Genomic DNA, 14833 nt, shown 5'->3' on the forward strand with positions numbered 1-14833 from the left:
GCCTCAGGGCCCCAGAACGGAACTCCGGCCACGCAAAAGGAGAGACGGTGAAACAGTTGCTGACCAACACAACAGTACATACATACATAAATACAGGTGCATCTAAGGAGGCGCTGTAAAACGTAAATAGAGCATCGGACACGTCTGTGTGTTCTTCGTAGGAAGAACACGAAGTGCCCTGCTCGAGGAACATTACCTGCAATTGGCCAAATCGTGGTAAGTGGGTCGTTATCTTGGACCTGCAAGCTATTATCAGAAAATGCTGAGCTGCAGCTGGAGGAGGAAGAAGACGTAGTCTTCCGTAGGTGCTATTAAAAAATGGCTGGCTTCTCAAGTTCTCACCCATGGTGCTTATTTGCATAGGATCGTCGTGATTTGGGCCCGGAAAATGTGACAAAGGTTTGCAAACTAGAAAGGGAGCAAGGCGGAGCAAGACATGGGTTTCTCACTCGCATTAAACGTGGTAAATTGATGGTTGATGGATATGTCGGCGGCGCAAACAGTCCATGGCTAGCGAGTATGTACTCCGTAACTTATTCCATATACCGCATCTCAGCGCGGAGGACATGTCGCACAATGATGGTGCACGGTGTGCCAACATGACGCATCGATTCGCTTGTCGAGTCAAGGTAATACACTCCGTAGAAAGGGAGTTCTGTAAATCAAGGTGGTTATCAGATCCCTAGTGTTTTGTGTGTCTAGCAATGTTTCAACAGAAGAGGCTCTTGAAGCCTGGGAATCGATAACGTGGTGTTCGACACAGACGTCAAACACTGTGGGAGAACTTAGTTCTCTGGCGAGATCAGGGTCGGATAGCCGGCAGGTGTCGAATATTTCCAACTGTTTCGCCAAGCAATGTCAGTGCTTGTCAAACAGCCAGAGTGTATCGAGTAGGCATGCTCTTGTTCCTGCATGGCTAGTCGAGTTGTGGGTGTCATGGCCAAGTTCGGATGACGACGGATGGGGCAAGGCGGCAAACATTCTACGGCGTACGAACGTGTCCGTTCACTGTGCAGTCAAACTGCCTTGTTTCAATCTTCAATGTCCCTCTTGGCCTCAGCGTTTCATCGGTAAGGGACTCGGTATCGTGCGACTTGGGCCTCTCAGTCTCTGAAGTTCGATGTCGGGGGGGGGGGGGGGGGACGCGTATGTATTTGTTGTTTGCCGTGAATATGGCTCCATAGCGTGCTGTTGTCGACTTCTTAGATGTGAAGAGGCGCCAAGGGTTTGATGGAACGGGGGAAATTCGCGCAATGCCTCATTGAAGAGGTCGCCCGTTTGTGCGTCGGGATGTCTTGCGCTGTGAACTGTGAACACACAGTCTTGTCTGTCAATCGACCAGCACCACAAATCGCGCGCCAAGCCCAAAGGTACAATGGACGAACCAGACGGTGAAAGCAGCATCGTAGCCGCCTGACCGCACAAGACGGTGCCCACTGCCCAGTGTGTGTAGGAAAGGAAGGTACAGGGAGCACACAGCGGACGAACACTGACAGCCACTGGGGGTCGCCCCGCCCCACCTCAGCGCCAGTGGCAGGCAGGGGCAGGGGCTTTGCCAGCAGTCTTGCCCCTTCTGCCTCTTGGCGTTGCCATTCACGGGCTTTGATTGGCCTCTTCGGCCCAGGACCAGAGTCTCAGATTCACCAGCCTCCGCAATCTAGCTCTCCCGCCTCGCTCTTGTTGGCTCTTGGACAATCACGACTGCAACACCGTGGGAAACATGTCGCTACTAAGAGTGGGCCGCGAAAGCAACAGAGCAATATCTCCCATCCTTTTCTCTTCTATTCTACCGACAATGTACATCCAGATCTGGGAAACGCCAGAAACGGACGAGGGCTTGACCACAGGGGCACAGGGGGGGCTCGGGAGGGGGAAAAGGATCTTCAGACTAGTACTCTGTACTCCGTACTGGCTGGGTTGTGACCAAGACCCAACAGACGCAGCCAGAGAAACAATGAACCATATTTAGATATCTGGATTTCCGTCCGACGTCCAACATGTTTCTGTTCGTCACTCGTCACCACCTTTCTTCTTGTCGTCTTTTTGTGCAGGCACTGCCCCAGGCTTTCGGTTCCGTTGACGGTTCCAGCATCCTTTGTTCCCTGCCGTTCAATCTTTCCGGCAGCTGGTCACCATTGTATTGTGTTTCTCGTCTTAGATTCATTCATCTTCCTCTTTTGGACTACCAGCCTCTCTATTGAATAGAGAAAGACGTCATTTATCTTCAATTGTCCGTCCACCTTCCAGTCGTTGGTTGCCATTGTTCCGCCTCCCAACATCTGATTCCCCTCCTTTGGACTCTGTTCAGTTCCTGATCAACTTGATCCTTTATATTGAGGGCGTCATTCCTCTGTCGCCCTCTCTTTTACATACACTGTGCCCGCCTATTGTTCAGTCTCAAAGACTTGCAAGGAAAACCAGAGTGATCTCACTGGGAGACTTGCACATTGCTTCATAGTCTTCATTCTCCAGGATTTCTTGGTAGCTGCCACTGCAAGTGCGATACAGCTTTTCTCTCTCTTGTCTCGCTCACATCCAAGCCATTTGGAAACAAGGCTCTGGTCTCGGGTTCATTACGTTCTCTAGCACGGCAGAGAAACTCGAAGACATTTTCATCTCTCACATCACTTTGCGCTGGGAGTAGTCTCGCAAGTTGCTCGCCTCTACTATTTCACCACTTGCGTTGACGCTGTCGTGCCGGCTCACACAGCAAAATCGCCTTCAAAAACCACATATATATTTTTACCAAACCTTGACGGCAATCCTAACTTCAATCACCATGCGCTATTCAGGTCGCTTCGCTGCCCTCGCTGGCACTGTGCTTTTTTCGGCAGGCATCGCTCATGCGGGTTACCTACTTGACACTACTTACGATAGTACCAACTTTTTCAACAGCTTCGACTTCTTTACACTGCCAGATCCTACAGGGGGTTTCGTTCAATATGTTGATGGACAGACTGCCAACCAGGAAGGCCTTGCCGTTTACGCCAAAGGGGGGATATATATGGGCGTCGACTCCAAGACCAAGAACCCTCCCAATGGTCGCAAGTCAGTTCGTGTGTCCTCCAAAAAGTCATTCACTCGTGGTCTGTTCATTGCCGACATAGCCCACATGCCTGGTAGCATTTGTGGCACATGGCCAGCTTTCTGGCTGCTCGGTCCCGGCTGGCCATCTTCTGGCGAGATTGACATACTTGAGGGTGTCAATGCCCAAACCAAGAATTCCATTACTCTTCACACAGCGAACGGCTGCACTATGTCTAACCAGGGCGCTCTCCCCTCTACCCAGTTTTCCTCTGCGGACTGTGGTGCCCTTGGTGCTTCAAAAGGCTGCCAACAGGCGACCGTCGATGCTTCAAATTATGGCGACGGCTTCAACGCCATTGGAGGTGGTGTTTATGCTACTGAATGGACTTCGGATCACATTGCAGTCTGGTTCTTCCCTCGGTCAAACATTCCCCAGGACATTACTTCCCAGAACCCCAACCCCGCCAGCTGGGGAGCGCCGACTGCTCGATTCGTGGGAGGAAATACTTGCAACATCAACAATTTCTTCAAGGACCACCAGATTATCTTTGACACCACCTTTTGTGGTCAATGGGCTGGAGACGTCTGGAAAAATGATGCTAAGTGTAGTACTCTGGCCCCTACTTGCCAGGAGTATGTTTCTGGCAACCCTGAGCAGTTTGCGAATGCCTTTTGGGTCGTCAACTCCGTTAAAGTCTACCAACAAGGAGGCAGTCCAGGTCCAGTCCAGCACTTTGCGGCTGTAAATCCATCTTCAGGCTCAGTTGGGCCTCAAGATCAAAACCATCCTCAACCGCAAACCCAGGTCCAGCCTCAGTCGACTCAGCCAGCTACTCAACCTCAGCCCACGAATGGGCAAGTATGGAATGGTCAGCCACAACCCAATTCTGATACCAACTCTCAACCGCCTCCACCAAAACAGGACAACTCATGGAATGGCCAAGTTTGGAACGGTGGTGGCTGGAATTCCAAGAGACGAAATAGGGCCGTTGAGAAACGGTTTTCTGCTTAGGCAGAAGCAGAAGTTGTGCTACTGCAAAGAGGGAAATCAAGCATGCAAGCAAGAGCGGTTCAAACAAAGATACCCAGGGCGGGTTCCCATTGAAAAGACAGGACATGCTAGGCATGATGATACTGCTTGCATTATGATGACGGACGCATCGATTGACGTTTTTTTTTTTCTGGATTTCTTCTTCTTCTACTTGATATTGCATTCGTGTTCGATATATTTCACCATTTAGGCAAGAGCCGCCGGAATGCATTTTTTCACTGTATATACAAACTTTAACTACGAGTTGCAACTGTATGAAACAAAGATTCGACTATGAAGCCTTTGACGGTTTGACCCTCCTGCCCCAGTGCATGTGTGAACAAGGGCTATCTATGTTGGCTCTTGCGTGAAGAACAGCATGAACACCTTGCATTGTCTTCTTCACCTTTGTTAGACCAGTGACAACAGCCAGGGTCCTCCTCTCCGCCTTCACTCTGCGACGAAGAGCAGGTGCCTGGCATGGTCTGAGCGGCAGGGGTGTTCTCTATCGTGTATAATGTCAAGTATAATGATTGGTGAGAACACGGCTTACGTATGTACTTGTACTACGGAGTACTAGTATCTAAAATGCTGTCTGGTCGGATGCGTTGAAAGAAACAATTGAAATGGCCGCACCTAGACAGACTCGACTTGGTCATGCCCCCTGAGCCTGTCTAGGCGCGGCCTCATAGAGTTTTCATGGTTCCATTTGATTCCGAAAATTATCCCCACATGACTCGAAGCTCGAGGCAGCGAGCTCTGGTGAGTTCGACATGACGCTGAAGCAGCAGAGCCAGGTCTAGAAGCGGCCAGCTGAGCTAGGCCCAGCCACAGGCAGATTATCAAGAAATTGCGCGTCGCATCGTGCACGCCTACCAATGGCGCTCATTTGGAGAGCGTATTTGGGTCGTCGGGCCGTCGGGCCACGACTCAGCCTCCAGCTTCCAGCCAGCTTCTGATTGCTTGACTCTCAACTCCATCAATCGCGCACCCAATTGAGCCACAAACACCTCAATGACACGGGAGGAATATACATGACGACATACGTCTTCTCTCTTTCTCTAAGAAAAAAATAGTCCAGTTCAACAGTGCCCACCATGTCTGCAATCGGCCTCGACTTCACCAAGAACCTCTCCTACTTCACCGTGAGCCCACGACCCTCGCCTATGCCTCGTGTTCAACCAACTCATCATCAACCCCTGACCTAGATCCCCGCCGTCTTCATCGCAACCTGCCTCGGCCCTCACACCTTGGCCGTCGCCTGCTCCGGCAAGACGTACGACAACGCAAACCCGCGAGCGTTGCGCGACGCCGTCTGCAAGAACGAAGCCATCGACAAGCCCGTAAGCCTTGCAAGCCACCTGTACTTTTCCTGCCCACGTCCAAAAAAATAAATTAACAGTTTCTCTCTTCCTCCAGCGCCAGCAGATGATCCTCCGCGCAAAGGGCGCCTCCGAGAACGGCTTCGAATCGCTGGGCCTCTTCGCGGGCGGTGTCATCGCCGCCAACCAGGCCGGGCTTCACCCGTGCGTCCTCAACACCCTGAGCATCGGCTATCTCGCCGCCCGGCTCGCCTATGTGTTTTGCTACGTCAAGCTCGGCGCGAACAGGAAGCTGGCCGGGCTGCGCAGCCTGGCGTGGATGGTCAGCGTGACGCTGTGCCTGACCATGTGGGTGAAGGCTGGGATCAAGGCGATGCAGTGATAATTCTTGGGCGCGACAATTAGTGCATCCAGGCCACGCCTGTGCCTCTATACGGCGTCGTCTTGTTGTTGTTGTTGTTGTCGTCGTCGTTGCTTCTGACTTGACGACTGCTGCTCTTGCCGTTTTTCCCCCCTCATGACCATGTTCAACTAATAGACAAGTACCTAGCTCCATTAGATGTATGATCCATAGACCCTTCAGGGGGAAAATGTCATATACTCCCGTGCCTTCCTCTTGAATCCTCAAATCTGATCCCCGGGTGGGAAGACGTGAACCCTCCAGTTTTCCTCCTACCTTGCCTCGCTGCTCCTCAAACCATACGCTGTCATAGTATATACATATCTGACATGGTTAGAATGCTTTCCCACAAGCCCATCATCCTCTTCGCCCTCCTTTGCGCCGCGGGCTCCCTCCCCAGGGACAAAATTCCTCGCCCAACGCCCACAGTCACCCATCGCCGACACCCTATCACGGCATCTAGATTGCAGGCTACTCGCGTCCCGGGCCCTCTGCCAACCGAGTCCGAGGTCCGGGGTGACGTCTCCTCGCGTTGCAGGCCAGACTGTCAGCACACCTACTGCGATGAACATGAGGCAATGTGGTGCTACGTGTGGGGTGGTGTATCGGCATACGATCTTTCGCTCGGCATCATTCCTGGCGAGACGAGGGTGTATCTCGGGACTTGTGATGGTAAACCAAAGACTGTGGCCCCGAAATGCTGTGGGGGAAACTGTGGACACGATTAATGTGACGGGTAAAAATCGTCGTCCTGTTGCTTGGCCTTCTTCCGTTGGTATTTGGAAACTGAGTTTCTGGGGAAAGGGGCTTGCTGTTTGAGTGCTGATATAGGAATTTTGGGCTTGCGAATAACTTTTACAAAAGGGACTTGACTAGCCAGAAATTGTGAATCTTGTCTGCTGACAATGAGTATTATTAAAAAAGATCAAATTCAATGCAGTTTGTTTATCCAAGAATATGGGATGTGGACATACAAATCTGACCAGCCCAGGAAAAATTGCATCATCCCATACGCCTGGATCACACATCACCTTCCCCTGATGCATATATGCCTTGAGAGCATCCTCTATTGCGGGCTAGTTCCCCGCGTCCTCGTCAGCGAGTAAAGCACCTCGGGCCTCGTCGTGAACAGCCTCCTCCGTCGTATCCACGTCGTCTTTAATTCTAACAGCAAAGATGCAAGACCCAAGGACAAATATACCCCCAAGTGCCATGACAATGGCAAAACTGTGATCACCGGGTGTACCCCGCGGCTTCTGCAGAAACTTGAACACTATACTCGATCCCACAGTGGCGACGACTTGGGGAACTGCAATGGCCATATTGTGAATGCCCAGGATCACACCGGCTTGGTCCACTTCTTCTTCTTCTTCTTCTTCTTCTTCATTACCCAATTCAGCATCCATGTCTTGCGAGTTTCCGTTGGATGACGGTGCATCGGGGTCATTGCTCTGAGGCGGTGCCATATTTTGAAGCCTCTGCACCCGAGCAATGGCGTCTCGCCGACTGATTTCGCCGCTGATGATCGCCCATGGAGCCCACAGAGCCATGGCCCAAGTGATGCCGGCCAAACCTATTAGAACCGTGGCTCCTGCAACCGACCGGACAAGTACCGTGCAGAACATGGAGACTGCGAATAAGACGAGCGATCCGAGCCAGGCCCGTTTCAGGGTGAATCCTGGGATTCTCAAATAGTCGAGGTATGATCGTCGCGGCAGTCCAGTTGTCTTGGTCGCAACAGGTTGACCCGTGTGCTTGTTGACGGACACAGGGTGACCGTCGAACGTCGGCGCAATGAAGAAAGGTAGAAATATGTTTGTGAGTAGGCTCACAATAGCGTTGACCAGTAACGCAAATGTCCCGATGCGGGTGGCTTGTTCGTACAAAGCCTCCAGCTCCTCGAGCGTCATGTTGGGGTTCTCCTCAAGGTATGGCTGGACATATATCTCTCCAATGTACGAAGAGGTATAAAACAGGAGCGGGAAAAACCCAACCCAAGCAAAGAACTGGACTTCGCAGACTCGTTTAGTTTGCGGGGGCAGTCGCTTAATCGACTTGAGGATGTTGAAGAAGAATGCGATAATGTTTGGCGTCTTCTTGATAGGGGAACCGTCTTTTCGAGGATCCCTTTCACGAATACTAGCCGTACTGAGTGCGATTGTGATTGCTAGTCCAATACTGGCCACTGCGCAAAGAATTTTGAACTGGTTGTCTCCAAGAAACCACAGGTGTGCGGGAAGATTCACATATCCCGCAATAAACCCTATGATGTTTCCAATGCCAGTAGCCCGACTCGCCATGGCATTTGCTTCCTCTTGTTGATGAGCAGGCGCACAGTCCACAAAGAAAGCGCGAATAGCGGCTTGGACAGTATTGATAGCAATATCAAGCACATATACCCCAATCACAGCGGCGATGATGGTGACAACTTTCACACCTTCCGACTTGGGGTCCGCGCCAAAGATGCCTAGTATACCTCCAACAATCTCTCGCGCCCAGGCGAGGAACATTAGCCCAGCAACAGTAGCAATAGTGCCACCCACCATGAATGGCCGACGTTTGCCCCATCGCATGCGGCAGTTGTCGCTGATCATTCCGACATACGGCACAACGAGAGTGCCCGTCAACGGCCCAGCAATCCATACCAGTGCCATGAGTGACTTGCTAAGGCCGAGAGATAGTAGATACGGTGATCCATTCGACAGCTCAACCGCCCATGCGAGCTGCAAACCGCCCATGCTGATTGTCAGCATGATCATGTACCACAACCCCTTGGTTTCCTGCGTCTCGTCAACATGCTGTAAGGCAGGAGTTGGTCTTGCTGCATCATCTGGATCCGACTCATTGCTGCTGAGGAGAGGAGAGTTCTCATTAACCGCGTGGTTCAAGCGAGTGGCGAGTGATGGTGCTGTCAGGCCAGGTTCGATGTCACCGGTATCCGGTTGTCCTGAAGTAGATGGTGATTTGACAGGCTCGGGGACAGCAGTCGTATCCCGGGCGTCCTCTTCCCGTAGACTCGCCATGATGGAAATTTGACGAAGGCAGGGGGGCAATCTACGCGTGCGGCCGCCAGCTTGATAACTCGCCCGAGGTTTGATGGAGAAGCCCGTGTAGCTTGACGTAGCTTCTCGGGGTTACAGCAAGGCCTGTCTTGCGCAAAAGAGCGTCAAGTGGTACAGGATCATTATGGTGCAGTAGGTGAGGCCATGGAAATAGCAGACAGTGCGCTCGGCTGATTTTCGTGCAACGGTCTATTGTGACGAGTAAAAGTGCCACGCGACTCGGTGCTGTGACCAATGCTCCCTCAGAATGAGGTCACGACGTCATTGTCTTTCATTGGGGGCCGATGCCAACGCGGCTGCGCGCATGTATAGGGACCTGGCCGTGGGCTTTGAATGAGCTGGTGTCCACAGTACCGTTGACCTATAGCCCTTCCATGTTGGGCCGCCATTGTCTCAAGGAAGGCGCCTCCCTACCCTATACGGTTACCCTAGCTTGGGGTAACAGACCATCTGGTCGACCAATCATAGGCCTTTTGAGCCAGGCCTACCCTAACCCTATTTTCCGTGTGCAATTGTGCCGGCTTGCGGATCTTCGTCCTTGTTTGGCAAATTGAACCATGTGTGATTGTCAATTTTCCATCGTCGGGCGCTGTATGCCTACGAGAGATAAGGATTGCCGTGGGTGAAGACGCGGCATGATCGGAAGCTTGTCTGGAATGCTCTATTCAAAAAAGCCAAACATTGGAAAGTCAAGGCTCCGACATGCGTCATGGGGCAGTGAGCGATTACTGGACTGTATCTCTGGAGTTGTGTTTGACGTGGCGGCCAACCGCTCTTGTAGTACGTACAAGAATATGACCAGTCCATGTTGTCGAGGCTAACAATTGTAGGCCAATCAGCAGGCAGGTGGTTCGTATGTACTGTTTTGAGTGCCTAATCTAGTATTGACTACGGAGTAGTACTAGTATCAATTGATGTGGCCCTCCGAACTGGCCCCGAGGATTCAAATGTCAAGTGTCGCGGAATGGACCCAATGACGTCGACACCGCATCCAGACGTCCACGCAAGCAGAGAACAACAGGACACATGCAACGCCAAGTACTCCGTAATCCTGGCAGGCCTGGTCCGGCCCTAGTACTCGCCCCAAGCAGCTACTGCCTTCTGCCCCATCATTGCGGCGTTTATACGGAGTACGGAGTATGGACAGACGGATTGCCTGCTGCCTGTCTGGACTTTGTTTTCCACCCAAGCTTTGGTGGTGGTGGTGGTAGCAGATCAACAGGTGGCCGACTTGACTTGGGACAGACATTGAACGGCGAGCACCGGCCGAACCATTTCCCTCATCCCGAGTTATGCCGCGCTTCAAGCTTGGATCGGCACGAGAAGCCGCATCGCGGCACGCCCGTCGAAGCCACTGTGGACAGAGGTCGTGAGCGACGGCAATGGCAACGCGAACCGCGAACAGCCATGACATGAGTGCAGCACGCAGAGTTTTTCCCGCTCTCTTGGCGTCGGCTCGCCAGTCCTGGAGCAAAAGGGCCGCCTGGCTCGGTGTAAAAGTCCGGTCCAGGCAAGCGCGGGTGCCCCGGGCTGCCCGGCCTAGTCGAGATTCAGAGCTGACATGGAACCAGACATGGACCAGACAGGGACATTTGAGGCCCCGTAGTCTAGACCTGGGGCCGCCGGTGGCGGTGCCAAAGTTCCCACAGAAGCCCACTGCAGCCCACTGCAGCCCACTGAAGGGCCCCAGGCGACGTGCCTTTGGCCTATGGGAGCCACGGGAACTTGACGGCTTTTGTCGTCGGGCTCCACCGCAAACGGCCTGTCGCTCGTGGTTCCATCAATGTTCTTTTCCTGTTCCACCAGCCACACCGGCACCGCGTGGGCCAAGTGAGTGACTTTTTGACGTCGGCCAAGGACATGCATGTGCAGTGAAGACATGGAGCGCTGCATGCCGACGCCTGCCACCAGCACCAAGCACCTCCCAACCAAACCCCAGCAGTTTGAAAACACCGCGTCGAGCCCCCCGAATCAGTCCCGTCTCCGCACTCCAGAGCCCCCAGAGCCCCAAGGCCCCACACGCAGCCGGCCCACCTCCCACTCACGCCTCGCCTCGCACCAGACTCAACCACGCAAGCATCGGCGCCAGAGACGACAATGGGCCGAAAAGAGTCGCCACCAACTACGGAGTACCATACTACCATGTCGACGCCATGCACGCGAAGACGAAGCCCAGAGGGTTCCTGCGGGCGCCGCCCCAGAGGCTTGCATTGCAGACTTTCCCAGGCTTCCTCAGATTCCCGATTCCCTTTATAATTGTCCTAGATCTGCACCCCCCTTCGATCTCGTCGTTCCGCTGAGCCTTCCTCAACTGCGGTATATTGGTGCACATCTGTATTGCAATCAAATTCGTCAATCCCTCGTCTGCTCTGCCAAAGATTGCTACAATGGCTATCCGAGACCGATTTCGTCGTGCCTTGCGCAAGTCCGACAGCTCAGACACCATCTCGCCGACAAACAGCAACACAACCACTGCCACCACCAGCGAGACGTCTTCGCTACACAAGTCAACCAGCAGCAAATTCGCCAGAACCTTTGCATTCAGCCGCCGCTCAAAAGACGAGTCACACGAGGAATCCAAGAGGAACAAGAAGAACAAGAAGACCCACCCCAGCCAACGACCTCTGACGCTGCAAAACCTGAAGCATCAGGAAATGCTCAGCCATTTCAGCATGACCTTTGGAGCCTCAGACCCGAGCCAGATTGAGAGTGCCAGTTTCATTGGTGTGAGCCCGTGTTGCACCCGGGCACCCAGCCTCGAGATCGACAGGGCAGAGATCAGCCACTCGCTGACGGGCTCGCCGAACCCCGACTCGGTCCGAGACTGAAGAGGCGAATAGGCGCGCTGCATTGCATCTCTACAGCGGGAGCCTCACTACCGCCTGGCGCCGACGGCGATAAACATAGACCACACACCACTTCAAGGGGCAGAACATTAGAGTTGCCTTGCGCTGGTGGTACGACCGCCGCCAAAGAGGCACACGAGGGGTGGCACTGTTCCCCAAACGACCGGCATCCTGCAATAACCGCCGCAGACCATTTGGAGTTGGGAGGCAACGTAGCCCAAGTCCGCCCATCTCTCAAATCTCTCACTCAAACACCAGCGAGAGAACACGGAACGTTGCAGGGTCTCCCCCCTGCCACACACTCTTTTTCTCTCCACCTTGACTTCCCTCTCTGCCTCTCTCACACTCTCTCTCACCCTCACTCTTTTTAATATGGAAAAATATTGTCTAGAGGAATTAGAGGAATACACGGTATTGCAGTAGAAGGCTGCCACGGCAACCACCCCCACGATCTAACCACCTTTTCTGTGGTTACTACAACACGACTACGCCATGGTTGGCACTACCACGGCGAAGAATACACAAAAGTGCTTGCATGTATTATACGAACGGGCATGAATTACACGGGACTACGGGCTACTTTGGGGCATTCAGCGTTGGCACACATCAAGCATTTGGCATATTCGGTTATTCGGCGGTCATGGATGGATGACTCTGCCGGCGTTCTTTGTTTTATCTACCGACACATGCACCATATCTACTCGCGTACATGTCGGCATGCATATTTTTTATGTGAGCAAAGGTGTCTGGCGACCTGGCTATAGCTTATATTGGCCAGTACGAAAACCTTATTGGCATAGACGATAATACACCGTTTTTGATTTCACTTGATCCAAGTCTCTCTGGACCCTCTCATCGTTGTGAGCGTTACCGGTGAATATCCTCTCGTCATTGATGATGAATGTTCCTTTATTTTAGTCTTGCGTTTCTCGTGAAAGACTGACACGTCAAGGCAATATCTGTTGGGTGGTTTTGCAATTATACCCTCAGGCATGTCTTGTGATTCTTGGTCCGGCATATAAGCAGCCAACACTCACCACGCAAACGGAAGGAGCAGCGATGCGTCACTGTTCAAGATGTTCCTCAAGTGACTTCGATCCGAGCCTGCCACCTGTCACGGCTGTCACATTCACAGCTCACTGCACCTACCGTATTTGAAGCCAGCTGCCAACGAATGTCTCCACAGGAATCAACACAATGTCTGGGGGACGCCTGGTTCCATCTGCAGCTGAGATGAACCTTCTACTTTCAACGTTTCCTTTTCGCGTCGTTTGACCGATGGGACGCCAATCAAAGCCAGCCGGCCACCATGTCCTCCAAATCCTTCTTCGTCTTGAAGACAAAGGCCATCCCGAGTCGCTACCAGCTGTCCAAAAATATCCAGACCCTTCTCGAGGGCCTTGACAGTTACCATGTCGGAAGTCTCGACGTCGAAGAGCTCGGAAGGCTAGTGCGCCTGAGTCCTCGGCGAAGGGCCGCGGTTGCAAATACTATCACGAAATGTGCCAACATTCTTAAAAAGGACCCCTCAGAGGTCAAGACTTGCGTTGACATTATCGAGATGTGCACAGAGATTCTGGAGATTGCAGGTGAGAAACTGCCGTGACTTGCGCCAAGTCTTGGGCACTCGTCTTACATGCAATCGCAGACAGGCAAAGCTCTACCGAAGGCTTCCCCTTCATGAAAATGCCAATAGAAATTCGTGCAAGAACGCTGGATCTCATAATCGACAATACATTTCGAACGCCAGTGGTAGTGCCGGCTGGGAAACCGTCACCTTGCAGATGCCCCAGGTTCGACAGGGACAATGTCTTTCAAACCTCCCAGATGAAAGCGCTGCCGACACTGTTAGGTGCGGCTTTAGGTGAGGAGTTCTACCGCATCTTCTTTTGTAAAAAAAGGTTCCGATTTCGCTGTGCTTGTGAGCTTCTTGCACATATTAATCATAATTCGCACTTCACGGATCATGTTCGCCACATAGCGGTCCACTGGTGCGGCCCAGAATCAGCAAATACCTTCAAATTGCTCCCCCAGTTGCTTAAGCTAGAGTCTCTGACACTCAATATTTCCAAGTCGACGCTGGTGCATCTGAACGAACGTGCCAGCTTAATGCGAACACATTTTCCTCTTGCCTATCGAAACATAAGGATGTCAGACATCTTGGGCCTGGATGAGCTTTTGCTCGTGCGGGGCCTCCAAGATGTACATGTATTCAATGTCCAGCCGAAAAGTAACTCCCACGGCGTTGAAATGGATCGTGTGTGCCTTTGGGATTTGCTGACAAGTCAGCTTACACAACCACGAGAAGTGCGTACATGAGCGTATGGTTGGTTGCGAGCGCTAACTAGTCGTAGGACTTGACAAATACGTTGAGCCTTTGACGGGATGACCAATGTAATTGGCGATGCACGCAAAAGCGCAGACGAAGTATTGCCTGATTCGGGAGTTCGGGAAGGCAATCAATTGCTGAGATTGTGCTACACGAATTTGCCTTACCTATAGGAGTGCGAGGATAAATTTCTACAAGTAATGAACAGTACTTTAGTGCATGGAGGCGGAGATGGTGTAATGGATAGACGAAAAATGTAACAACTGATAAATTACGATAACCTCCATTTGGTGAAGTCACTGAAGGTTTCGTACTCAAAAAGCGTTGTAAAAGTTTTTCTTGTCTTATACACACACAGCGAGCTGAGGGTATCCGGCTCAAGATCTGTCCTCTAGATGGATTGACCGAGCATTGGCAAAAGACGAGGAACAGAAACGAGCTACGAGAATCAACACCTACCGTAGAGAGAGCTGTCTGTACCTGAGGCTGCTCGCAATCTCAACAGCCTCGACAACATCAAAAACATGGGTGAATTAAGATTCAAGATGGGTGCGAAGGATCATACCCCGATTTTGCCTATTTGCGTCGAACCATACATGGTTGGCAAACACCCGTCATTCTGAAGTTCCGAGTTGATAGACAATCGCTGTCCGAAGATTTTGGTTGAAAACCTCTTTCCCGCAATTCCCGGAAAAACAAGTTTACCCGAGAGACAATAAGCCCACTCCTCATCAATAGACAGGTCTTCGTCACGTGCGCATTTCCGTGACGGTAATTAGTGTGTGCATCGCCGCTTGCCCTACTTGTGCCCCCACAG

General features: G+C 52.2%; 5 protein-coding genes across 5 annotated transcripts; 4 read left to right on the top strand and 1 right to left on the bottom strand.

Annotated features, from left to right (window-relative positions):
* Positions 1 to 2779: 2779 nt before the first annotated feature.
* Positions 2780 to 4039, top strand: ENG1 (Endo-1,3(4)-beta-glucanase; the record flags this gene model as incomplete). The annotated part of the gene is made up of 1 exon (XM_014693746.1): positions 2780 to 4039. One exon carries the CDS (start codon positions 2780 to 2782, stop codon positions 4037 to 4039), a length of 1260 nt encoding a protein of 419 aa, XP_014549232.1.
* A 1115-nt stretch (positions 4040 to 5154) lies between these two features.
* On the top strand, positions 5155 to 5761 carry G6M90_00g012910 (uncharacterized protein; the record flags this gene model as incomplete). Its single annotated transcript, XM_014693745.1, has 3 exons — positions 5155 to 5202; positions 5266 to 5400; positions 5477 to 5761. 3 exons carry the CDS (start codon positions 5155 to 5157, stop codon positions 5759 to 5761), a joined length of 468 nt encoding a protein of 155 aa, XP_014549231.1.
* A 1094-nt stretch (positions 5762 to 6855) lies between these two features.
* sut1_0 (General alpha-glucoside permease) lies at positions 6856 to 8802 on the bottom strand (the record flags this gene model as incomplete). The annotated part of the gene is made up of 1 exon (XM_014693744.1): positions 6856 to 8802. One exon carries the CDS (start codon positions 8800 to 8802, stop codon positions 6856 to 6858), a length of 1947 nt encoding a protein of 648 aa, XP_014549230.1.
* A 2426-nt stretch (positions 8803 to 11228) lies between these two features.
* Positions 11229 to 11669, top strand: G6M90_00g012930 (uncharacterized protein; the record flags this gene model as incomplete). The annotated part of the gene is made up of 1 exon (XM_014693743.1): positions 11229 to 11669. The coding sequence occupies one exon, from the start codon at positions 11229 to 11231 to the stop codon at positions 11667 to 11669; it is 441 nt and encodes a 146-aa protein (XP_014549229.1).
* A 1327-nt stretch (positions 11670 to 12996) lies between these two features.
* Positions 12997 to 14068, top strand: G6M90_00g012940 (uncharacterized protein; the record flags this gene model as incomplete). Its single annotated transcript, XM_066129738.1, has 4 exons — positions 12997 to 13276; positions 13336 to 13578; positions 13669 to 13994; positions 14042 to 14068. The coding sequence occupies 4 exons, from the start codon at positions 12997 to 12999 to the stop codon at positions 14066 to 14068; spliced, it is 876 nt and encodes a 291-aa protein (XP_065985764.1).
* Between the last annotated feature and the right edge of the window lie 765 nt (positions 14069 to 14833).

The sequence above is a fragment of the Metarhizium brunneum genome, chromosome 1 (genome assembly GCF_013426205.1).
Source record: "Metarhizium brunneum chromosome 1, complete sequence".
NCBI lineage: Eukaryota > Fungi > Ascomycota > Sordariomycetes > Hypocreales > Clavicipitaceae > Metarhizium > Metarhizium brunneum.